This window comes from Rhinoderma darwinii, chromosome 6, assembly GCF_050947455.1.
Source record: "Rhinoderma darwinii isolate aRhiDar2 chromosome 6, aRhiDar2.hap1, whole genome shotgun sequence".
In the NCBI taxonomy this organism is placed as follows: domain Eukaryota; kingdom Metazoa; phylum Chordata; class Amphibia; order Anura; family Rhinodermatidae; genus Rhinoderma; species Rhinoderma darwinii.
In genome coordinates, this window is record NC_134692.1 from 111,383,575 (window position 1) to 111,403,522 (window position 19,948).

Consider the following 19,948-nt stretch of genomic DNA (forward strand, 5'->3'; position numbering starts at 1 on the left):
GACTGTACTGAAAAGGATATTCTTGAAAAAGCTGCTTGGATAAAACAACCGGGAAGACAACCGGGAAAAACAGAAACATAAAAAAATGCATTCTTTTTTGAAGAACAACATTCTCCGGAACCAGGAACAGTTCCAGTAGGATCCCATCGACCTTGGCGATCCCGTAAAGGTTTCGGGGGTGAAAGTTCGGCTAGATGAGACTCGACCTCTCGTTTAGCCAATAAAGCCAGTCTTTCATCTAGTATCTGTGCTCCTTGACCACTCTGGGGAGATCCTCGCCGGTCCCCTAGGAGATATTTTCCGCTGTGGACCCGGGAGCAGGAACCCCCAGTCTGACATCAATTTTTCTCCATCAGCAGGTTTAAACAATACATGGGTGCGTTCATCTTTCCTTATCACCAGCTTCGTAGGGAAGCCCCACTTATAAGGTATTTTCTGATTCCGAAGTACCAGGGTTACCGGAGAGAAGGCCCTCCTTGCTTGGAGCGTAGCTTGCGAGAAATCCGCATATAAGTGGACTCCTCCAAATGGATCTGGTAAGGGCTGCCTTTTCCGCGCAGCGAACATCAAGGCCTCCTTGACATGATAAAAATGAATGCGGGAGATCACGTCACGTGGTATGTCCGCCGGCAAAGCTTTGGGTTTAGGCAGACGGTGAGCACGATAAATAATCCAATCCGGAGGATGGGTGTCGGGTAATAAGGTTTTAATCAGCTTCTGGAGATACCCCTGAAGATCTGCTTGTGCCACCGATTCCGGAATGCCTCGAAACTTAACATTGTTCCGTCTGTTTCGGTCCTCCATATCCGCCATTTTATTTTTTATAGCTTCCACCTCCTCTTCTAACACATAGTGCGCATCCACCAGATCATTATGGGCCTGTGTGAAATCACCGATCTTGTTTTCCACGTGATCCACTCTAGTACCTAGATCTTCTATGGAGGTATTTAGTTTGGCAGTGATTTTGGCCATATCCTGCTGCAAAGATCCTCTGAGCGCCATTACAATGTCCTTAATAAACTTCTCTGACGCCACCTGATCTGTGGTGGGCAGATTAGATATGGGGTCACCGTCCCCTGCAGCCCCTTCCTCCAAAACTCCTAGACTCTGTCTGTCAGGGTTTGCTATATGCCCGTCTTCCTCTCTTTCCAGCCTCTGAACTTCTGCCCTGTCAGCATGCGATATTGGCCCAGGGCTAGTTGCAAGTACCCCATCTCCTTCTCTCTCCTTAGATCTCTGTCTGGGGCACACCGGAGTGTGTGGTGACTCACCCAGAGAAGCTGCAGGAGAAGCTGGTCCGGAGCCTCTGCCACAGGCGCTGGAGTCTCCTGGAGAAGTCTCGCCGGCGCCATCTTGGATCTCTTCCCGCCTCATGCTGCGGGTGGAGAAGAAGTCCGTCAGACGCTTCGGGCCGGTTTTATTGCCCCTCTTCCTGGTCATCATCTCGCCTGCACTCCGGGACTCCGGTATAAGTCAGGTAAGTCGGCTTTCTGTCGCTTATTTAGTGTCGCTTAGAGGTCTGAGGACGGAGCTCCGAATCAAGCGTCCGCCACAGTCAGCATCCAGGCCACGCCCCCATATCATGATGTTTTAATGGTCATTGTTGCGGTTTATGTTGTTCAACTGAGTGAAGTAAAGGAGAATGCAGCAGCCACTACCATGTGCTGTCAGCCTAGTTTTGGTTGATAGTCAAATAAGATGATATTATAAAAATTGTATCTAAGAATAAACTATATAATTATGATATTATTATTATACATTATATTATTCTCTATTCATACTACATATTGTACACCTACCTGGACATTCTGACATGCAAGTTCCAACATCTACAATATATTGTGACGCACCTATCAAGCAAAAAAAGATGCACAGTAAGGAAAATAATCTATTTAGTCAATTACAATAAACATTGATTTCTATACAGTAGAGACAGCAAAATAAAAAGCAAAGTATAATAGAATCAAGGGACTTATTAAACACAGACTTGTTCACACAGAGTTTTTTGCAGGCAGAAAAAAAAAATCTGTCCCACAATTCCTTCAGGATCCTGATCCTCAGAATAAAGGGGCCACAGTATATGCCAAAATACTCTGATTGGCAGCGTGCAACCGCTGGGACCTCCACCTATCCGGAGTTCCCTGCCACCTGCTATGCAGGGAACTGCAAGTAAATGGAGCTGTGTTGTAGTTCTGTGGGTAGCTGGGAGGGTCAATGTGCAGGGAACTACGACACAGCCTTATTTGGGTATCGGGAACACTGCAATGCAGAAAAAAATGATGTGGGGACCATTATTCAAATGGACAAGGGTCCCAGAGGTTGGATCCCACATATCAGAATGTTATAGCATAACAGAATATTATATCATATACATTCTACGATAGCAATACCCCTTTAACTATTACAGAAAGGAGTTGCTTTTGTAAAGGATCTGCCTGACACAGCTTCTGTGTTGACGCCCGTGGTTACTCACTCTGCACCTGCTCCTAAGTCTGGTCGAGTGACTCCTTCTTCCACCAATCAGCCTGGGAGGCTGAGGAGTGGGAGAGCCTATCACAGCCTGGCCAGACGGAGCTAGCTCCCGCCCTCTGTCTATTTATACCTTCACTTCCTGCTCCTCCTTTGCCTGTGATTGTTTCAGTCTGTTTCCTGGCTCTGCTGCTGCTACTTACTACTTGTCTTCTGCTTCATATTGACCCTGGCTTGACTGACTATTCTCCTGCTCTGCGTTTTGTACCTCGTCCACTCCTGGTTTGACTCGGCTCGTTCACTATTCTCCTGCTCTGTGTTTTGTACCTCGTCCACTCCTGGTTTGACTCGGCTCGTTCACTATCCTTGTTGCTCACGGGGTTGCCGTGGGCAACAGCCCCATTTCCCTTAGCTTCTGTGTACCCTTGTCTGTTTGTCTGTCGTGCACTTAGTGAGTGTAGGGACCGTCGCCCAGTTGTACGCCGTCGCTTAGGACGGGCCGTTGCAAGTAGGCAGGGACTGAGTGGTGGGTAGATTAGGGCTCACCTGTCGGTCTCCCTACCCCATTACAGCTTTATAAGCATTTCTGTAATAAACTGTTATTGGCAAAACTAATCCTTGTACAAGCACAAGCTGTAGGGTGTGAAAATCAAAGTCCCACGTCTTCCCCGTAGGAGGCCATCAGCAGAATACATGGAGTCTTCAAATAGGATGCAGCAATGCACATTAACAAATTACATCAATCACTGAATATAGGCTATAGCAAACCGCTAACAGCCCTTGTAGCTTATTATTCAAATAACTCCAGCTTGTATAGGAAGCAATGATTACAGTTGCCAACATTTGAATATAAATTTTTCAAGGGACACTTCGGGTGCGGCTTCCTTGGTCGGTGTGTCTTATGGGGTGTGGTTTATCTGGTGAGTGTGGCCAATGAGGCGTGACTTTCTGCATACAAATAATCTAACAAATTTCTGCACTAGTTAGGCTGACAACTGCTATATCTCTCAGGTTATCCTTTTTGTTTTTACAGGCAGGTGATGTGTCACTTTATCACTAAGGCTAAGTGATGTGTGCGGACCACTACTGGTAGCGTACAAACCAGCATAGATAGTGCCTCACTTAGTGCCCCTGTAGATGGAGCACCACACTGCTCCTTGTAGATATTGCCACAGTGCCCCCTGTAGATAGTGCAACACGGCCACACTGTAGATAATGCCTCATGCCAACGTAGATAATGCCAAATTTCCCCAACCTGTATAAAGTGCCCCAGTGCCCTCTGTAGATAGAGCCACAGTGCCCTCTGTAGATAGTGCCACACACCCCCTTCTTAGATAGTGCCACAGTGCCCTCTGTAGATAATGCCACAGTGCTCCCTGTAAATTGTGCCACACAGTTCCTCAAAGAGTTAGTAGATAGTGCCACCCTTTGTAGATAGTGCCACTCACACCCCCTTGTAGATAGTGCCACACAAACCCTTGTAGATAGCACTACCCCTCTGAGCAGCCAGAGCGTCGGCAACGCTCTGGCCGGTGATTCCACTCCTGGAGGAGCCCCTGACATCACTGTGCATATATGAATAGTGATGTCAGGGGCTTCTCCAGGAGCGGCATCTTTGGCCAGAGCGTCGGCCGGGGAGTCCCCTCCAGGAGGAGCTCCTGACGTCACTACTCATATATGGACAGGGATGTCAAGTTCTCACTCTAGGAGCGGAATACCCGGGCAGAGCATCTGCAATGCTCTGGCTCGGCAATCCACTCCAGGAGTCCCTGACGTCACTGTTCATATATAGACATGGACTTCAGGCCCTCCCTCTAGGAGCGGAATACCCTGCCAGAGTGCCAGCAACTCTCTGGCCGGGGATTCTGCTCCTGGAGGAGCCCCTGACGTCACTCTCCATATATGAATAGTGACATAAGGGGCTCCTCCAGGAGCGGAATCCACGGTCGTAGTATCGGCAACGCTCTAGTCGGGGATTCCGCTCCAGGAGGAGTGAATGGCAGATCAGGGAATGGATAGTTTCCTGCTCTGCCATTGTATTCAATTGTATCTGCGTCCTGAGGACGCAGATACAATTGATATGGCAGTTAGCGGGACACGTCTGGGGTAAAAATTTGCCGGGACTGTCTCTGTCAGTTTGACCTATATGAATGAAATGAAACGTTGCTTTAACCCGTTAGTGACCGTTCTACGTCGCTCACTAATGGGCCTTATTCCGATGCCATAGACTTTTTAAGTCGCGGCATCGGAATAAGTAAACAGAGCAGGAAGCTGTCAAATCTCCCTGCTCTCAGCTGCCAGAGGCAGCTGAGGGCTGGGAGCGTCCCTGCTCTGCCGGGTGAGATCAATATTAGTATCTATCTCACCAGTTTAACCCCTCAGATGCGGTGCACAATAGTGTGCACCGCATCTGAGTGGTTTTGGAGAGATGGATGGAGCTCCCTCTCTCTCACACCGACACCCGGCGATACGATCGCCGAGTGTCTGTGTCTCCAATGGCAGCCGGGGGTCTAATAAAGACGCCCAGGTCTGCCTGGAGCGAGTGCCTGCTAGATCATGGCGCAGGCATGACCTAGCAGATGCCTGTCCGTGTTAAACGGACAGGCAGTAATACACTGCAATACAAAAGTATTGTAGTGTATTATAAATGCGATCGGAGAATCGCATATTATAGTCCCCTAGTGGGACTAGTAAAAAAGTGAAAAAAAAGTTTAATAAAGTTAATTTTCCCCTTACAAAATGCTTTACTATTAAAAAAACAAAATAAAGTTAAAAAGTTACACATATTTGGTATCGCCGCGTCCGTAACGACCCCGACTATAAACCTATTACATTATTTAACCTGCACGGTGAACGCCGTAAAAAATGCAATAAAAAACTATGGAAAAATTGCTGTTTTCTGTGAATACTGACTTTAAAAAAAATTGATAAAAAGTGATCAAAAAGTCGCATCTACTCCAAAATGGTACCAATAAAAACTACAAGTCTTCCCGCAAAAAAAATGCCCTCATACAACCGCATCGGTGAAAAAATATGGAGACACAAAAACAAATAATTTTGAAAAAAAAGCGTTTTTACTGTGTAAAAGTAGTAAAACATACAAAAACTATACAAATTTGGTATAGATGCAATCGTAACAACCCGCTGAATAAAGTTATTGTGTTATTTAAATCACACGGTAAACGGCGTAGATTTAAGACGCGAAAAAGAGTGGCGAAATTTCAGGTTTTTTTCTATTTCCCCCCAAATAAAAGTTAATAAAAGTTAATCAATAAATAATATGTCCCCCAAAATGGTGCTATTAAAAAATACAACTTGTCCCGCAAAAAACAAGACCTTATACAGCTATGTCGATGCAAAAATAAAAAGGTTATAGCTCTTGGAATGCGACGATGGAAAAACTTAAAAAATGGCTTGGTCATTAAGGTCTAAAATAGGCTGGTCATTAAGGGGTTAAACCTTGGATGAATAAACACTGATTTTCACTTGGAAGGAGTGATGCTTCACTGCTTTTCTTTACCTGTATGAATATGACGTACTTATTTCTGCATGACAATCCATGTACATAAACTTCAATAAATAAAGATTGTATGTAGCAGATCCAGTACAGCTGTGGTCCCAGAGATCAGGCACTGAATATCAGTAGCATGTAAATTAAATGACCAAATAGTTCCCAGTTATTAAAATTAAAAGCAAAGAAGATATAGTTCAAAGACAGGACCATGAACAATATTTATCGTAGAAGCAAGCCGCTCACAGTGTGACCCAAACCATGTATATTTAGTGCATGGAAAATAGTTTTTTCCAACTATAGACTTTGTTGCACATCAACTAGATATACCATAAAAATATCATAAGTTAGGGTCCAGCCACTAGACCCCCACCAATTCCAATAACAAGGGTGCCATAATGTTTCCATATCTCCCATACGTTCCCATTTTGGGCACCCGGGGCTAGCCTTAGGGGTTAGCGACCTATACAGTCGCACAGGGTGCATTATCCATCCCTACCTACTGGCGCTATTGATGGCCTGATACCTATGGCTAGCAACCACCATAAACTTTAATTGAATAGCATTACTATTTGGACATTGTATGACAGTGTCATTAGATCACACTATGTTAGTATTTGGGCACTGTATGTTGTATTACATGGTGATATTTACTTGTCTGCAACATATTATTTTAACAGTATATAGTGGTAACTTTATAACGTTATTACATTATATTAGGCACTGTATGGTAGACTTATTTAAGAGCGCACGTATGGGTGCAAGGGGGGTGGCAACAGAAGGTACCTCACAGATGCCATCCAACATAACCCTTGTTCTCAGAATTGGTTCGGGTCACTTAAAAAGAGCTGAGAAAGATTATGATCCAGTTATATAAATCTCATGTCATATAAGAAGCCGGGACTAAGGCCCCATGCACACAACCGCAAAAAAAACTCTGTAATTGCGGACCACAATATGGTCTGCCATTATGGACACGCCCGGTTGTATTGGCCACGGACACCTTTCCGTAGCACTGCGGAAAGGTGTCTGTGCCGTAGAAATATGGAGCATGTCCTACCTTTTGGATTTTGCGGCCCGTGCTCCCATACTTTGTATGGGAGCACGGCATGAAAATGGAGCATCCGGGTGTCGGTGGCCGGACGTGCCCACTATCATGGGCCTTGATTACGGGCACGGACGTGTGCATGAGGCCATATGCCTGTGTGATTGTCGAGAGCAGAACATAATGCTATGCACCACAGTTGATAACATTTTGTCCAAATTTAAAAATATTATCATGAACAGTAATAAAAGAGGATGCAAAGTTAATAGTAATTTAACTAAAGAAAATATCTCATTGGAGATGTGCTGTTACGCCATTTTCTACCACTTTCACTGTGACCCATTCACTTCGAACTTTTCAACGTTAATCAATTGAAAAGAAAAAGAAACCATGAACAATAGTGTCTTTTCTCGCCATAGGCATTTTACAATGACATCTGTCGACAGCTTTGAATAAGGGGAGGATATATCTTCCATTGTTCAATTCTTCCCTTTATCACAGTCATTGTTGTGGGTCAAGTGTTGTATTTTATTACAAAATAAAAATCACATTAAACAGCAATTCTTACATTGTGCTGCAAATGGGCAGAAAACCGTAAAATCAAAGCTATTTTAACCACTTTGTTCTGGGGTTACTTATAAACTCCGATGAACTTCCATTAATTATGAGACCTACTTTATTACACATTGTATATATCCACAGCAACATGTAGACATTTTAGAGACCCTTTAGAAATCGATAGTTAGTGGAAGAGTCGGAAATCACATTTTTTTGGGCCAGATTTTTTATTGTTGTTAGTTCAGGGTCACAAAGGACATTTACATTGCAATTGTGTGTTTTACTACTACAGCCATATGGGCATTGCTAGTAAGTGAGACTTTATGAAATACCACATGTTGCAATTTTTTCCACTACGTTTTTTAGGGGTTTTAAAGCTTATGATTTTTGAAACAAGCATTATCTAGGTGTGTTTTTTGTTTTGTTTTATCCATTTACCTCAAAGGCTATGTAATCCTTTGAAAGGCAAATTATTATTATTATTATTATTTTATTAATAAAAAGGTGTGTTTCGTGCAACTTTGTAAATACTTTTTATTAAAAACTATTTTTGCTTTTTTAGATACAGCTGCTCTGTATTTCCACGCAGGACCCACCTGTTATCTATTACATCTAAGTTCATAGCTTAGAAATTATGGTTTACAGGTGGATCCTGCGTGTCACAGACATGCAGGACCAGCTGTCACTGAAGCCGTCAGGTCCGCGGGACTGACGGATTCAATGAAAAGCACTAGATACAGCTGCTCTGTATAGAGAGTACAGAGCAGCTGTATCTAAAATTGTAAATACTTTTTATTAAAAATTATTTTTAAGTTATACAAAACACACTGATACACCTTTTTATTAAAAACAATGTTTTGCCTTTCAAAGAATTACATAGCCTTTAATTAGGGGGGAAAAAATGCATGTACGAAAATGTATGCATGAATTTTAACTGCACAGGCACTTTTTAATAGGAACCTTTTTAAATTATTACTGCATAACTAGGCAACGTTCCCAGAGACAAATATTCTAAACTGCTGAATAACAGTCTTAACAACTTAACAGAACAAGACAAATACATTGAGCTGCATATATTTTTGTGGCGTATTCTTTAAATTATCATATTTGGTAATAAAGTAGTAACTTTCCTCAGTGTAGATAAGTATGCACACCGTATGACGTTCTGAAATCTAAAATACCCCCATGAAGAGGCAGCAGATTTTTCACTAGCACCACAATATCCGCTTAAAGGGGATCTGTCACTAGTTTAGTAATGTCCAATCTCCTACCTAATCTAATAGGCGCTGTGACGCTGATAATTCCAGTGAATATTATTTACCAAAGCGTTTATTATTTTAAAAGTTATGAGCTTTTTTCTAAATATGCAAATGAGGCTTTACTAGCCAAAAGGGGCAGTACCATTGATCTTTCTCTGTGGGCGGTGTTTGTGTTGTCTGTATGACTCTGTCTAATCATCGCTACACAGCTTCTCTCCTTCCCTGCACAGCGTGATCTCAGCTTCAATAGCAAGATCACGCTGTGTTTACACTTCTGGCCGCAGCTTCTTCTACAATTCCCTTTAGACAGGAAGACGGTCCCTGGAGGAGACAGTCGACGCAGGGACCTGGATGAGAGCTTGAAACAAAGTCCATGTGAATGGCCCCATTGAAATAAACGCGTCCATGTGACGGCCGTTGTTTTATTGTCCGTCACACAGATGTGTTCAACATTCGTGCGAATAAGCCCTAAGAGAGCAAACCACAGTGCGCACATAATAGTAAAAGCTATAGTGCATTCATGAGACACAGCAAGTGCCTGCTTTGTGCCAACCACAGTGCAACATAGGTGATAGCAGAAGTGTTCCCATAAGTGCCAGAGCCCCATAAATTTCCTCTTAACAGTAAGGGAACCGCATATTACTAACTTTTTTTTACCCTTTTGTGCTCTGTGACGTGATAACAACTTAAAGCTAAAAGATACTGGTTGAAGAGGAGAAACAAGGACCGCACATCCACAATATTAATCCATGAACATCAACATGAGGTTCTTAGTTAACATTTTGATCAAAGTGTATAAGCCCACTTGCCACTTCGCAGCGACCTCCGATAAGTGGGTTCTTACTCTATTGGTTGCAGCACCACATAGCGGCGCCCGCCACTACAAATACCGCACCCACAGAGGGAGCAACCCAGAGGCCCAGATGCATCCTTGCTGCCAGGCCAAGCCACCTTGGCTCTGGGCCACGTCCCCCCACAAGTGCAGCACCACAGAAACAGACAGCACACAGCAACACGACAAGTGAAAAGATGGAATGAACTCACCTTTAGATACTGAGAGCACAAGAGCAGAAACACTTATGAGGTCGTTCCTTAATTAAAATCAGCTGGATTAAAAGCGTGGAGTGCTGGTACCAGAAATCGCAAAAAAGAAAAGGACTCTATAATGTCTCTCCCTTTAAAGCTAAAAGATGACCTCCTGAATTAAAGAAAGTGGTAAAAGTGGTACCACATGATTTGAGACGTCTTACATAGACTAGTCAAAATTGGTTCTGTATCTCCAAAGTAGCTACACTTGGAGGGCCCGAGTATGCCCATGTGCATCCCAACGGACGCACTAAGGATTGTCTCACATAGCCAAAATACGATATTTTAATGTAGGCATTAAGGCTGCAACACATCAACTACTGCATTTTTAATTAATTGAACATGGATCACCATAGGCTTCTATTCTAAGGTCTGGGTCTTATGGCCGTATTGCAGACATTACAATGCATCTGTATTACAGCTTTCTGAAAACAGCCTAGTGCCTTATCCACACAACAGAGCTATGTGCACGTTGGCTGTACCATCAGGAACGCACCGTCCATGAAGCGAGATGAGCATCTCGCCCCAGGCGGCGCCCTGCTGCCTCTCTGAAGGGGGCGACGGCACCACTGAAACCAGCCGCCACCCCGTCCTGCACTATAATTGTACCTGCGTCCATAGGAGTCAGATGAAATTACAGCACCTTTCACTGACATAAGCAGTGCGATATAGCCCCCCACATACAGCCCTACCCCCTGTAGATAGTATTGCATATATAGCCCCCACATACAGCCCTACCCTCCTGTAGATAGTGCTGCACATATAGCACCCCACATACAGCAATATATCCCTGTAGATAGTGCTGCACATATAGCCCCCACATGCAGCCCTACCACCCTGTAGATAGTGCTGCACATATAGCCCTCCACATACAGCCCTACCCCCCTGTAGATAGTGCTGCACATATAGCCCCCCATATACAGCCCTACCCCCTGTAGATAGTGCTGTACATATAGCCCCCCACGTACAGCCTTACCCCCTGTAGATAGTGCTGCACATACAGTTCCACATACAGCCCTACCCCCTGCAGATAGTGCTGCACATATAGCCCCCACATACAGCCCTACCGCCTGTAGATAGTACTGCACATATAGCCCCCCTCTTACAGCCCTACCGCCTGTAGATAGTGCTGCACATATAGCACCCACATACAGCCCTACCCTCTGTAGATAATGCTGCACATATAGCCCACCACATACTGCCATATCTTCCTGTAGATAGTGCTGCACATATAGCTCCCCACATACAGCCCTACATTCCTGTAGCTAGTGCTGCACATATAGCCCCCACATACAGCCCTACACCCCTGTAGATAGTGCTGCAAATATAGCCCCCCACATACAGCCATACCCCCCGGTAGATAGTGCTGCACATACAGCCCCTCACACTTTTAGCAAAAAAAACAAAAACTTTGCATACTCACCTAAACCGTTCCCATGCCGTCTTCTTGCAATGCAGGTCTGCTGGGGCTGAACGACGCGGTGCTGAGTGGCAGGGCATTTCATTCTGCCCAGCCAATCAGCGCCTTTTAACGTTGCTTTATTGAAAGGTGCTGATTGGCAGGCTGCCTTTATTTATTTTTTCCACAAGTCTGCAGCGTTTTTGCGTCGGTTTTGCAAAAACTAACCATTGTAGCTGCAGGGGGTAGGGATGGTGGAGGCACCCTTATAAACTTGGATTACAGATGGTGGAGATACTAGGGCACGTGCCCTGTATGCCTTCCCTATAAATGGCCCTGCCCTGTAGTACTACAAGTGCCATGGTACACAGTACTGATTCTAGCTTTTATGCTGCCTGAGGCCCCACCCCCCCAGCCTGTTCTACATAACTAGCTGCCTCACAAAAAAAAAAAAAAAAAAAATCGTACCACCCATCATCTCGCTGCAGATCATACAGTGACTACATTACTGATTAGAGGCAGAATAAACATTTACGTTAAGTGACTCACTGGTGACGTCTCAGATTCTAGTTGTTCTTTTTCTCTTTTCTCCTCCATCCGGTCCAGATCTCTATGATGACTTCTCCACAGCCCATTTCTGCAGTTTTCCGCTCAGATGTCTTCAGCTTCTCACTTTTCAAACATTTCTGCACCTATAAATGAAGATAAAATACTCAACACCCCTAAATATAATAGCGCCATACACTGCAACTCTAATTATAATAGTACCATACACTGTGTCCCACACACACACACACACTGCCCCCCATAGAGCCCCCTGTAGGTAGTGCCCCACACAGAGCCCACTGTAGACCGTGCCCCACATAGAGCCTCCTGTATATACTGCCCCCATAGAGCCCCTGTAGATAGTGCTCCACATATAACCCCCACCCCCTGTAGATAGTGTTGCACATGTAGCCCCCTGTAGACAGTGATCCTCATATAACCCCCACATACAGCCCTACCCCTTGTAAATAGTGCTGCACATATAGCCCCCACATACAGCCCTACCCCCTGTAGATAGTGATGCACATATAGCCCCCAAATACAGCCCTACCCCCTGTAGATAGTGCTGCACATATAGCCCCCACATACAGCCCTACCCCCTGTAGATAGTGCTGCACATATAGCCCCCACATACAGCCCTACCCCCTGTAGATAGTGCTGCACATATAGCCCCCACATATAGCTGCATGTGGGGGGGCTATATATGCAGCACTATCTACAGGGAGATATGGCTGTATGTGGGGGCTATATGTGCAGCACTATCTACAGGGGGTAGGGCTGAATGTGGGGGCTATAAGTGCAGCACTAGCTACAGGAAGGAAGGGCTGTATGTGGGGGCTATATGTGCAGCACTATCTACAGGGTGGTACGGCTACATGTGGGGGGCTATATGTGCAGCACTATCTACAGGGAGATATGGCAGTATGTGGTGGGCTATATGTGCAGCACAATCTACAGGGGGTAGGGCTGTATGTGGGGGCTATATGTGCAGCACTATCTACAGGGGGTAGGGCTGTATGTGGTGGCTATATGTGCAGCACTATCTACAGGGTGTAGGGCTGTATGTGGGGGCTATATGAGGAGCACTGTCTACAGGGGGCTATATGTGCAACACTATCTACAGCGGGTGGGGGCTATATGTGGAGCTCTATCTACAGGGGCTCTATGTGGGGCACTGTCTACAGTGGGCTCTGTGTGGGGCACTACCTACAGGGGGCTCTATGGGGGGCACTCTGTGTGGGGGGGACACAGTGTATTGAACTATAATTAGAGTTGCAGTGTATGGCGCTATTATATTTAGGGGTGTTGCGAATTTTATCTTCATTTATAGGTTTGAAAAGTGAGAAGCTGAAGCCATCTGAGCGGGAAACTGCAGACATGGGCTGTGGAGAAGTCATCATAGAGGTCTGGACCGGATGGAGGAGAAAAGAGAGAAAGAACAACTAGAATCTGAGACGTCACCGGTGAGTCACTTAACGTAAATGTTTATTCTGCCTCTAATCAGTAATGTAGTCACTGCATGATCTGCAGCAAGATGATGGATGGTATGATTTTTAATTTTTATTGTGAGGCTGCTAGTGATGTAGAACAGGCTGAGGGGGCGCCATTTCAATTGTTGCCTCAGGCAGCAAAAAAGCTAAAATCAGCCCTGTGTACCATGGCACTTGTAGTACTACAGGGTAGGGCCATTTATAGGGAAGGCATACAGGGCATGTGCCCTAGTGTCTCCACCATCTGCGATCCAAGTTTATAAGGGTGCCTCCACCATCCCTACCCCCTGCAGCTACAATGGTTAGTTTTTGCAAAACTGACGCAAAAACGCTGCAGATTTGTGGAAAAAATTAATAAAAATTGTGGACTATAATTGCTTATTCTTATCCTGTAGTTCTCTCCTTCTTCTTCTCTCATGTAATGAATTCAGGGAAGTACGGCAGAAGGACAGACCAATCAGAGAGGGCAGCTAGAAATGAGAACATCCTCAATAGCAGTGGTCACAAATGGAAATGAGAACTAAAATTCTAATCGCCATTCACAATTCCTGATCGTTTTAATAATCAATACTAGACATGTGTTGTGGTAGCTGCTGGCATGGTCCTAAATTTTATTAAATTTGCTTATAAAAAAGAGAGAAGAGTTCCCCACCAATTTTTTTTTCTGTCCGTGGCCTCCACCAACATTAATTTGGCTCTGCTACAGAGACACTGGCACTCAATGTACCACCAAATGGTGTGGCATATGGCACTGTATTAGGGGGATAATAGCTTCGTAATACGGTGTCCAATCGATCATGCCACCTCTGTATACCTCTATATGAAATTAGAGGCATATGGAGGTCTACTATGGTGATATAGAAATCTATTGGAGCCCGATTTTGCCACAATTCAGACAATGCTTGTGTGCAAAACTCAGCTACTTCCACTCCTCATATATGCAAGGCATGGTCTGGTGTGGACACAAGAGATTAGCAGCAGGCTCATTACTTACAAGGTGAAGTCTGCATGCAAATAATCCTAAAGTCACAAAATTAAAATAACATTAACCAGTTCAGGACCGGGCTATATTGACCCTTCTGGACCATACAACGTGTAGCCATTTTTAGCACCCGTTAGTTAAATGGCTATAACTTTTTTATTTCTTGGGCTAGCGATGTGATCTTTGCAATGTTTTTTCCGTAGACAATGCAGGTTTCTTTTTTTATCATTTTTATACACATCCTTTTTGCTATTTTAGAATTTTTAGGCTTAAAGTTTGAAAATAATAGTATTAAAATAAGCTTTTTTTACGTTTCCGCTATCTTTTTTTTGGTAATAACATAGTTATACCCTAAAATAGACCTTTTATTTGTGATCGTAATTGTCTACCGTAAATTTTAATATATTACACATCTATATTAGGGTAATTGGGTCAGGGCTAGCGTTACGACAATGATTGGCGGGGGAGGGGAACGTTTTTTTTGGGGTGGGTATTTTATGTGTATTTATTACTATTTTTTTTTGCACTTTACTTTTATTTTTTTATTATTATGGTCTGTCCCTCAAAGGTCAGAAAAGACCTTTGGGGAACTTTATATATATTTTTTTTCTTTCTTTTACACCATCTTTTTCCACTGTAACTGGGGCTGCACATCAGCTCCAGTTACAGGGGAAATCAGCCCTCTCATAGCGACTATTGTCACTAATATCGCTGTGCTGGGTCTAGTAAGACCCAGCAGCAGTCTGCCACTAACGGCACCCGGCGATCATGTGACCAGTCACATGATCACCGGGACCAATAGAGACAGCGGCGCGGCCGCTGCCTCTATTCCTTTACACAGCGCTCATTGAGCTCTGTGTAAAAGAGATCGGAGAAGACAGAAGCAGCGAAAGCTGCTTCTATCTTCTCCTCAGGGCCCCTGAGGAGACCCGACATTCAGCTGCCCGATCGCTCGGGCAGCAAGTTAAAACCCGCAAGTTAAATAGTCTATGACGCGGGTTTTAAGGACCCTGACCTCTGGCCGTAAATACACAGCCAGTGGTCGGGAACCAGTTAACCCCTTAAGGATGCAGCCTAGTTTGGGCCTTAAGGCTCAGAGCCCATTTTTCAAATCTGACATATTTCACTTTATGTGATAATAACTTCGGAATGCTTAAACCTATCCAAGCGATTCTGAGACTGTTTTCTCGTGACACATTGGGCTTCATGTTCGTGTTAAAATTTGGTCGATATATTCAGTGTTTATTGGTGAAAAATTGCAAACAGAAATGTTTAAAAAAATAGCATTTTTCAGCATTTAAATGCATCTGCTTGTAAAACAGACGGTTATACCACCCAAAATAGTTACTAGTTCACATTTACCATATATCTACTTCAGATCGGCATTGTTTTTTGAACATTCTTTTATTTTTCTGAACATAAACAACAATTTCTCATATTTTTAAGAAAATGTCAAAAGCCTTTTTTTTAAGGTATCTGTTCAGTTCTGAAGTGGCTTTGAGGGGCCTATGTATTAGAAACCCCCCCCCCCCCTAAAACACCCCATTTAAAAAACTAGACCCCTCAAAGTATTCAAAACAGCATTTAGAACGTTTTTTTTAACCCTTTAGGCATTTCACAGGAATTAAAGCAAAGTGGAGGTGAAATTTGCAAATTTAATTTTTCTTGCTGAATTTCAATTTTATTCTATTTTTTTTTCTGTAACACAGAAGGTTTTACCAGAGAAACACTACTAAATATGTATTGTCCAGATTCTTCAGTTTTAGAAATGTCCCACATGTGGCTCTACTGCGCTCGTGGACTAAAACACAAGCCACAGAAGCAAAGAAGCACCTAGTCATTTTGGGGCCTCTTTTTTATTAGAATATGTTTTAGGCAGCATGCCAGGTTTGAAGAGGTGTTGAGGTGCCAAAACAGTAGGAATCCCCAAAAAGTGACCCCATTTTGGAAACTACACCCCTCAAGGAATTCATGTATGGATGTTGTTACCATTTTGACCACACAGTTTTTTCACAGCATGTATTTGAATTGGGCTGTGAAATATAAAAAATGCATTTTTTTCCAATAAGATGTCATTTTTTATAACATTTCTTATTTTCACAAGAAATAAAATACCCCATTTTGTTGCCCAATTTGTCCTGAGTGCGGCAATACCCCATTTGTGGTGATAAACTGCCGTTTGGGCCCTTGCGAGTGCTCAGAAGGAAAGGACCACCATTTAGCCTACTGGAGCTTTTCTGGTGCTAAGTCATGTATGCAGAAGCCCCAGTACAGTTGAAACCCCCGAGAAGTAACCCCATTTTAAAAACTACACCCCTTAAGACATTCATCTAGAGGTGTAGTTAGCATTTTGACGCCACAGGTACTGTGTAAAAGATAATGCGCAGCAGATGGTGCAGAGTGAGATTTGCAATTTTTTCTATATATATTCCATGTCAGTGTCCGATATATTGTGCCCAGCATGTGCCACTGGAGATATACACCCCATAAACTGTAATGTGGGTTCTCCCAGGTTACGGGAATACCCTACATGTGGCTGTTATTAGCTGCCTGGGCACACGACAGGGCTCAGAAGGGAAGGACCACCATTTGGCCTACTGGAGCTTTTCTGGTGCTAAGTCATGTATGCAGAAGCCCCTGAGGTACCAGTACAGTTGAAACCCCTGAGAAGTGACCCCATTTTAAAAACTACACCCCTTAAGACATTCATCTAGAGGTGTAATGAGCATTTTGACCCCACAGGTATTGTGTAAAAGGTAATGCGCAGCAGATGGTGCAGTGTGAGATTTGCAATTTTCTATATATCTATGCCATTTCAGTGTCCAATATATTGTGCCCAGCATTTGCCACCAGAGATATACACCCCAATAACTGTAATGTGGGTTCTCCTGGGTACGGCAATACCCTACATGTGGCTGTTATCAGCTGCCTGGGCACACAGCAGGGCTCAGAAGGGAAAGATTAGGGGGGATAAACTGTGCGGAGTGCGTCAGGTTAGATTAAAAATCTAAGGGATGTATGATAAATTTTAAAAACCCTTTCATACAGAGCCCTGGTTTTTCGGGACACGTGTCACATTGATATATTGTGTCTTACCTTATCGCCCTCTTATAGCAAACTTTGCACCTCTTTTGACTTTTTCCCTTCTTGCCAGTTTGGGGAACTTCTTCTGGACAGTGTTGCCCTGGTACGATGCGTGTGGGCTCGCTTCCAGAACTACTGGGTGCCCCCTTCTTGGTCCCTAAAGATTAGATTCTTGATAACCACCTCTTGAAATTTCAGGAGAGTTCCCGTCTGGTCTGTACATCGACGTAGCACGTACGCATTGTACAATGCCATCTGTATGAGGCGCCCGGTCAGCTTCTTATACCACACCGCATGGCGCTGTAGGGCTTCAGGACTTGATCTGACAAGTTCACCCCACCTATGTACCTATTGTAGTCCAGGATGCAGTCTGGTTTGGGGGTCTCTGTACTGGTACCTCGTACAGTTACATGGGCACTGGTGTGGCCATGTATTTTTGTCAATACAAGGACATGTCTCTTGTCCTTGTACTTGACACACAATATGTTGCTGCTAGATTGTGCCCTGCTCTCACCCCTTCTGAGTGTTTGCCCAAGCAGAGTATTAGGGAGGCCTCTCAGATTTATTATAGCAGTGCCGCATGCCGCAGTACTTCTGGAAGCGAGGCACTTGAAGAGCGGGATGCTGGTATAAAAATTAACCAGGTAGAGGTGGTAATCCTGGTCCAGCAGTGGGTGCACAAAATCCTACACAATTTTTGCATTAACTCCCAGTAAGGGGGGGGGCATTCTGGGGGCTGAATACTGCTGTCCTTCCCTTCATATATCCTAAATTTGTAGGTATACCCTGATGCACTCTCTCACAGCTTATACATCTTCACGCTGTACCTTGCCCTCTTACTCGGCAGGTACTGGCGGAATTGAAGCCTCCCTTTAAAATGTACCAGGGTCTCACCAACAGAAATACACTTCTCGGGGGTGTATGCTTGGGAAAACTGGGCACCGAAACAGTCTAAAAGGGGTCTCCGTTTATACAAACGGTCAAAACTGGGGTCATCTGAAGGTGGGCGCTGCTCATTATCTGTATAATGTAAGAAGCGAAGTATTGCCTAATTTTTTTTTTTTAGATTCCAGTTCAGTACTGAAGTTGCTTTGAGGGGCCTATATATTAGACACCCCTATGAAACACCCCATTTTAGAAACTAAACCCCTCAAAGTATTCACAACAGCATTTAGAAAGTTTATGAACCCTTTAGGTGTTTCACGGGAATTTAGAGCAAAGTAGAGGTGAAATTTACATTTATATTTTTTTTTGTCAGAAAATCCTTTTTTTCCCATATATTTCTATAACACAAAAGGTTTTACCAGAGAAACGCAACTTAATACTTATTGCCCAGATTCTGCAGTTTTGAGAAATATCCCACATGTGGCCCTAGAGCGGTAATAGACAGAAGCATCGGCCTCCGAAGCAAAGGAGCACCTAGTGGATTTTGAGCCCTCCTTTTTATTAGGCACCATGTCCGGTTTGAAGAGGTCTTGTGGTGCCAAAACAGTGGAAACCCCCCAAAAGTGACCCCATTTTGGAAACTAGACACCTTGAAGAATTTATTGTAGTTTTCATGGGGTGCATGCGGCTTTTTGATCAGTTTTTCTTCTATTTTTAAGTGGCGTGGTGACTAAAAAACAGTAATTCTACTATTGTTTCTTTTATTCTATTTTTTTTTACAGCGTTCACCGTGCGCTATAAATGACACATTCACTTTATTCTGCGGGGCGATACGATTACGGCGATACCATATGTTTATAGTTTTTTTATGTCTTATGGCGTTTGCACAATAAAATACTTTTTGTAAAAAATCATTTACTTTTTGTGTTGCCATATTCTAAGAGCCATAACTTTTTTATTTTTCCATCAAGAAAGCCGTGCGAGGACTTGTTTTTTGCGTAACGAACTGCAGTTTTGATCAGTACAATTTTTAGGTACATGCAACTTTTTAATCTCTTTTTATTCCATTTTTTGGGAGGTGAAGTGACCAAACAATTGTGATTCTGGTATGGTTTATTATTATTTTCTTTTCCGGCGTTCACCGCGCGGGATAAATAATGAAATAATTTTGTAGTTCAGGCGGTTATGGACGTGGCGATACCAATTATGTATAGTTTATTTGTTTATTTATATCGTTTTATTAATAATAAAGGACTGATAAGGGAAAAGGGGGATTTTTACTTTTATTACTTTTATTTTCTTATTTTTACACATCTTTTTTTAACATTTTTTTAACTTTATTACTTTGTCCCACTAGGGGACTTGAAGGCAGGAGGCCCTGATCGCTATTCTAATACACTGCACTACATGCGTAGTGCAGTGTATTAGAGTTGTCAGGTACTCACTGACTGCAAGCATAGTGGGTCCTGACTTTGTGAGGACCCACTAGGCTTCCGTCGATGGCATAGCCGGACGCCATTGTTAGGTGTTCAGTTGCCATAGTCACCATCTCCGGCCGCTATCGTGTAGCAAGCCGGCAATGGAAGCTTAACCCCTAAAAAGCTCCAATCTCTATTGAACGCGGCTTTTAAGGG

The 19,948-nt window shown here is 43.7% G+C and overlaps 1 protein-coding gene across 1 annotated transcript in view; it reads right to left on the reverse strand.

Annotated features, from left to right (window-relative positions):
- Positions 1-19,948, reverse strand: part of LOC142656620 (vitellogenin-like) — a 138,400-nt gene that overhangs the window by 110,402 nt on the left and 8,050 nt on the right. Inside the window, exon 2 of the mRNA XM_075831547.1 lies at positions 1,800-1,850. Coding sequence (XP_075687662.1) covers positions 1,800-1,850 — 51 coding nt within the window. The remainder of the gene's footprint in view (positions 1-1,799; positions 1,851-19,948) is intronic.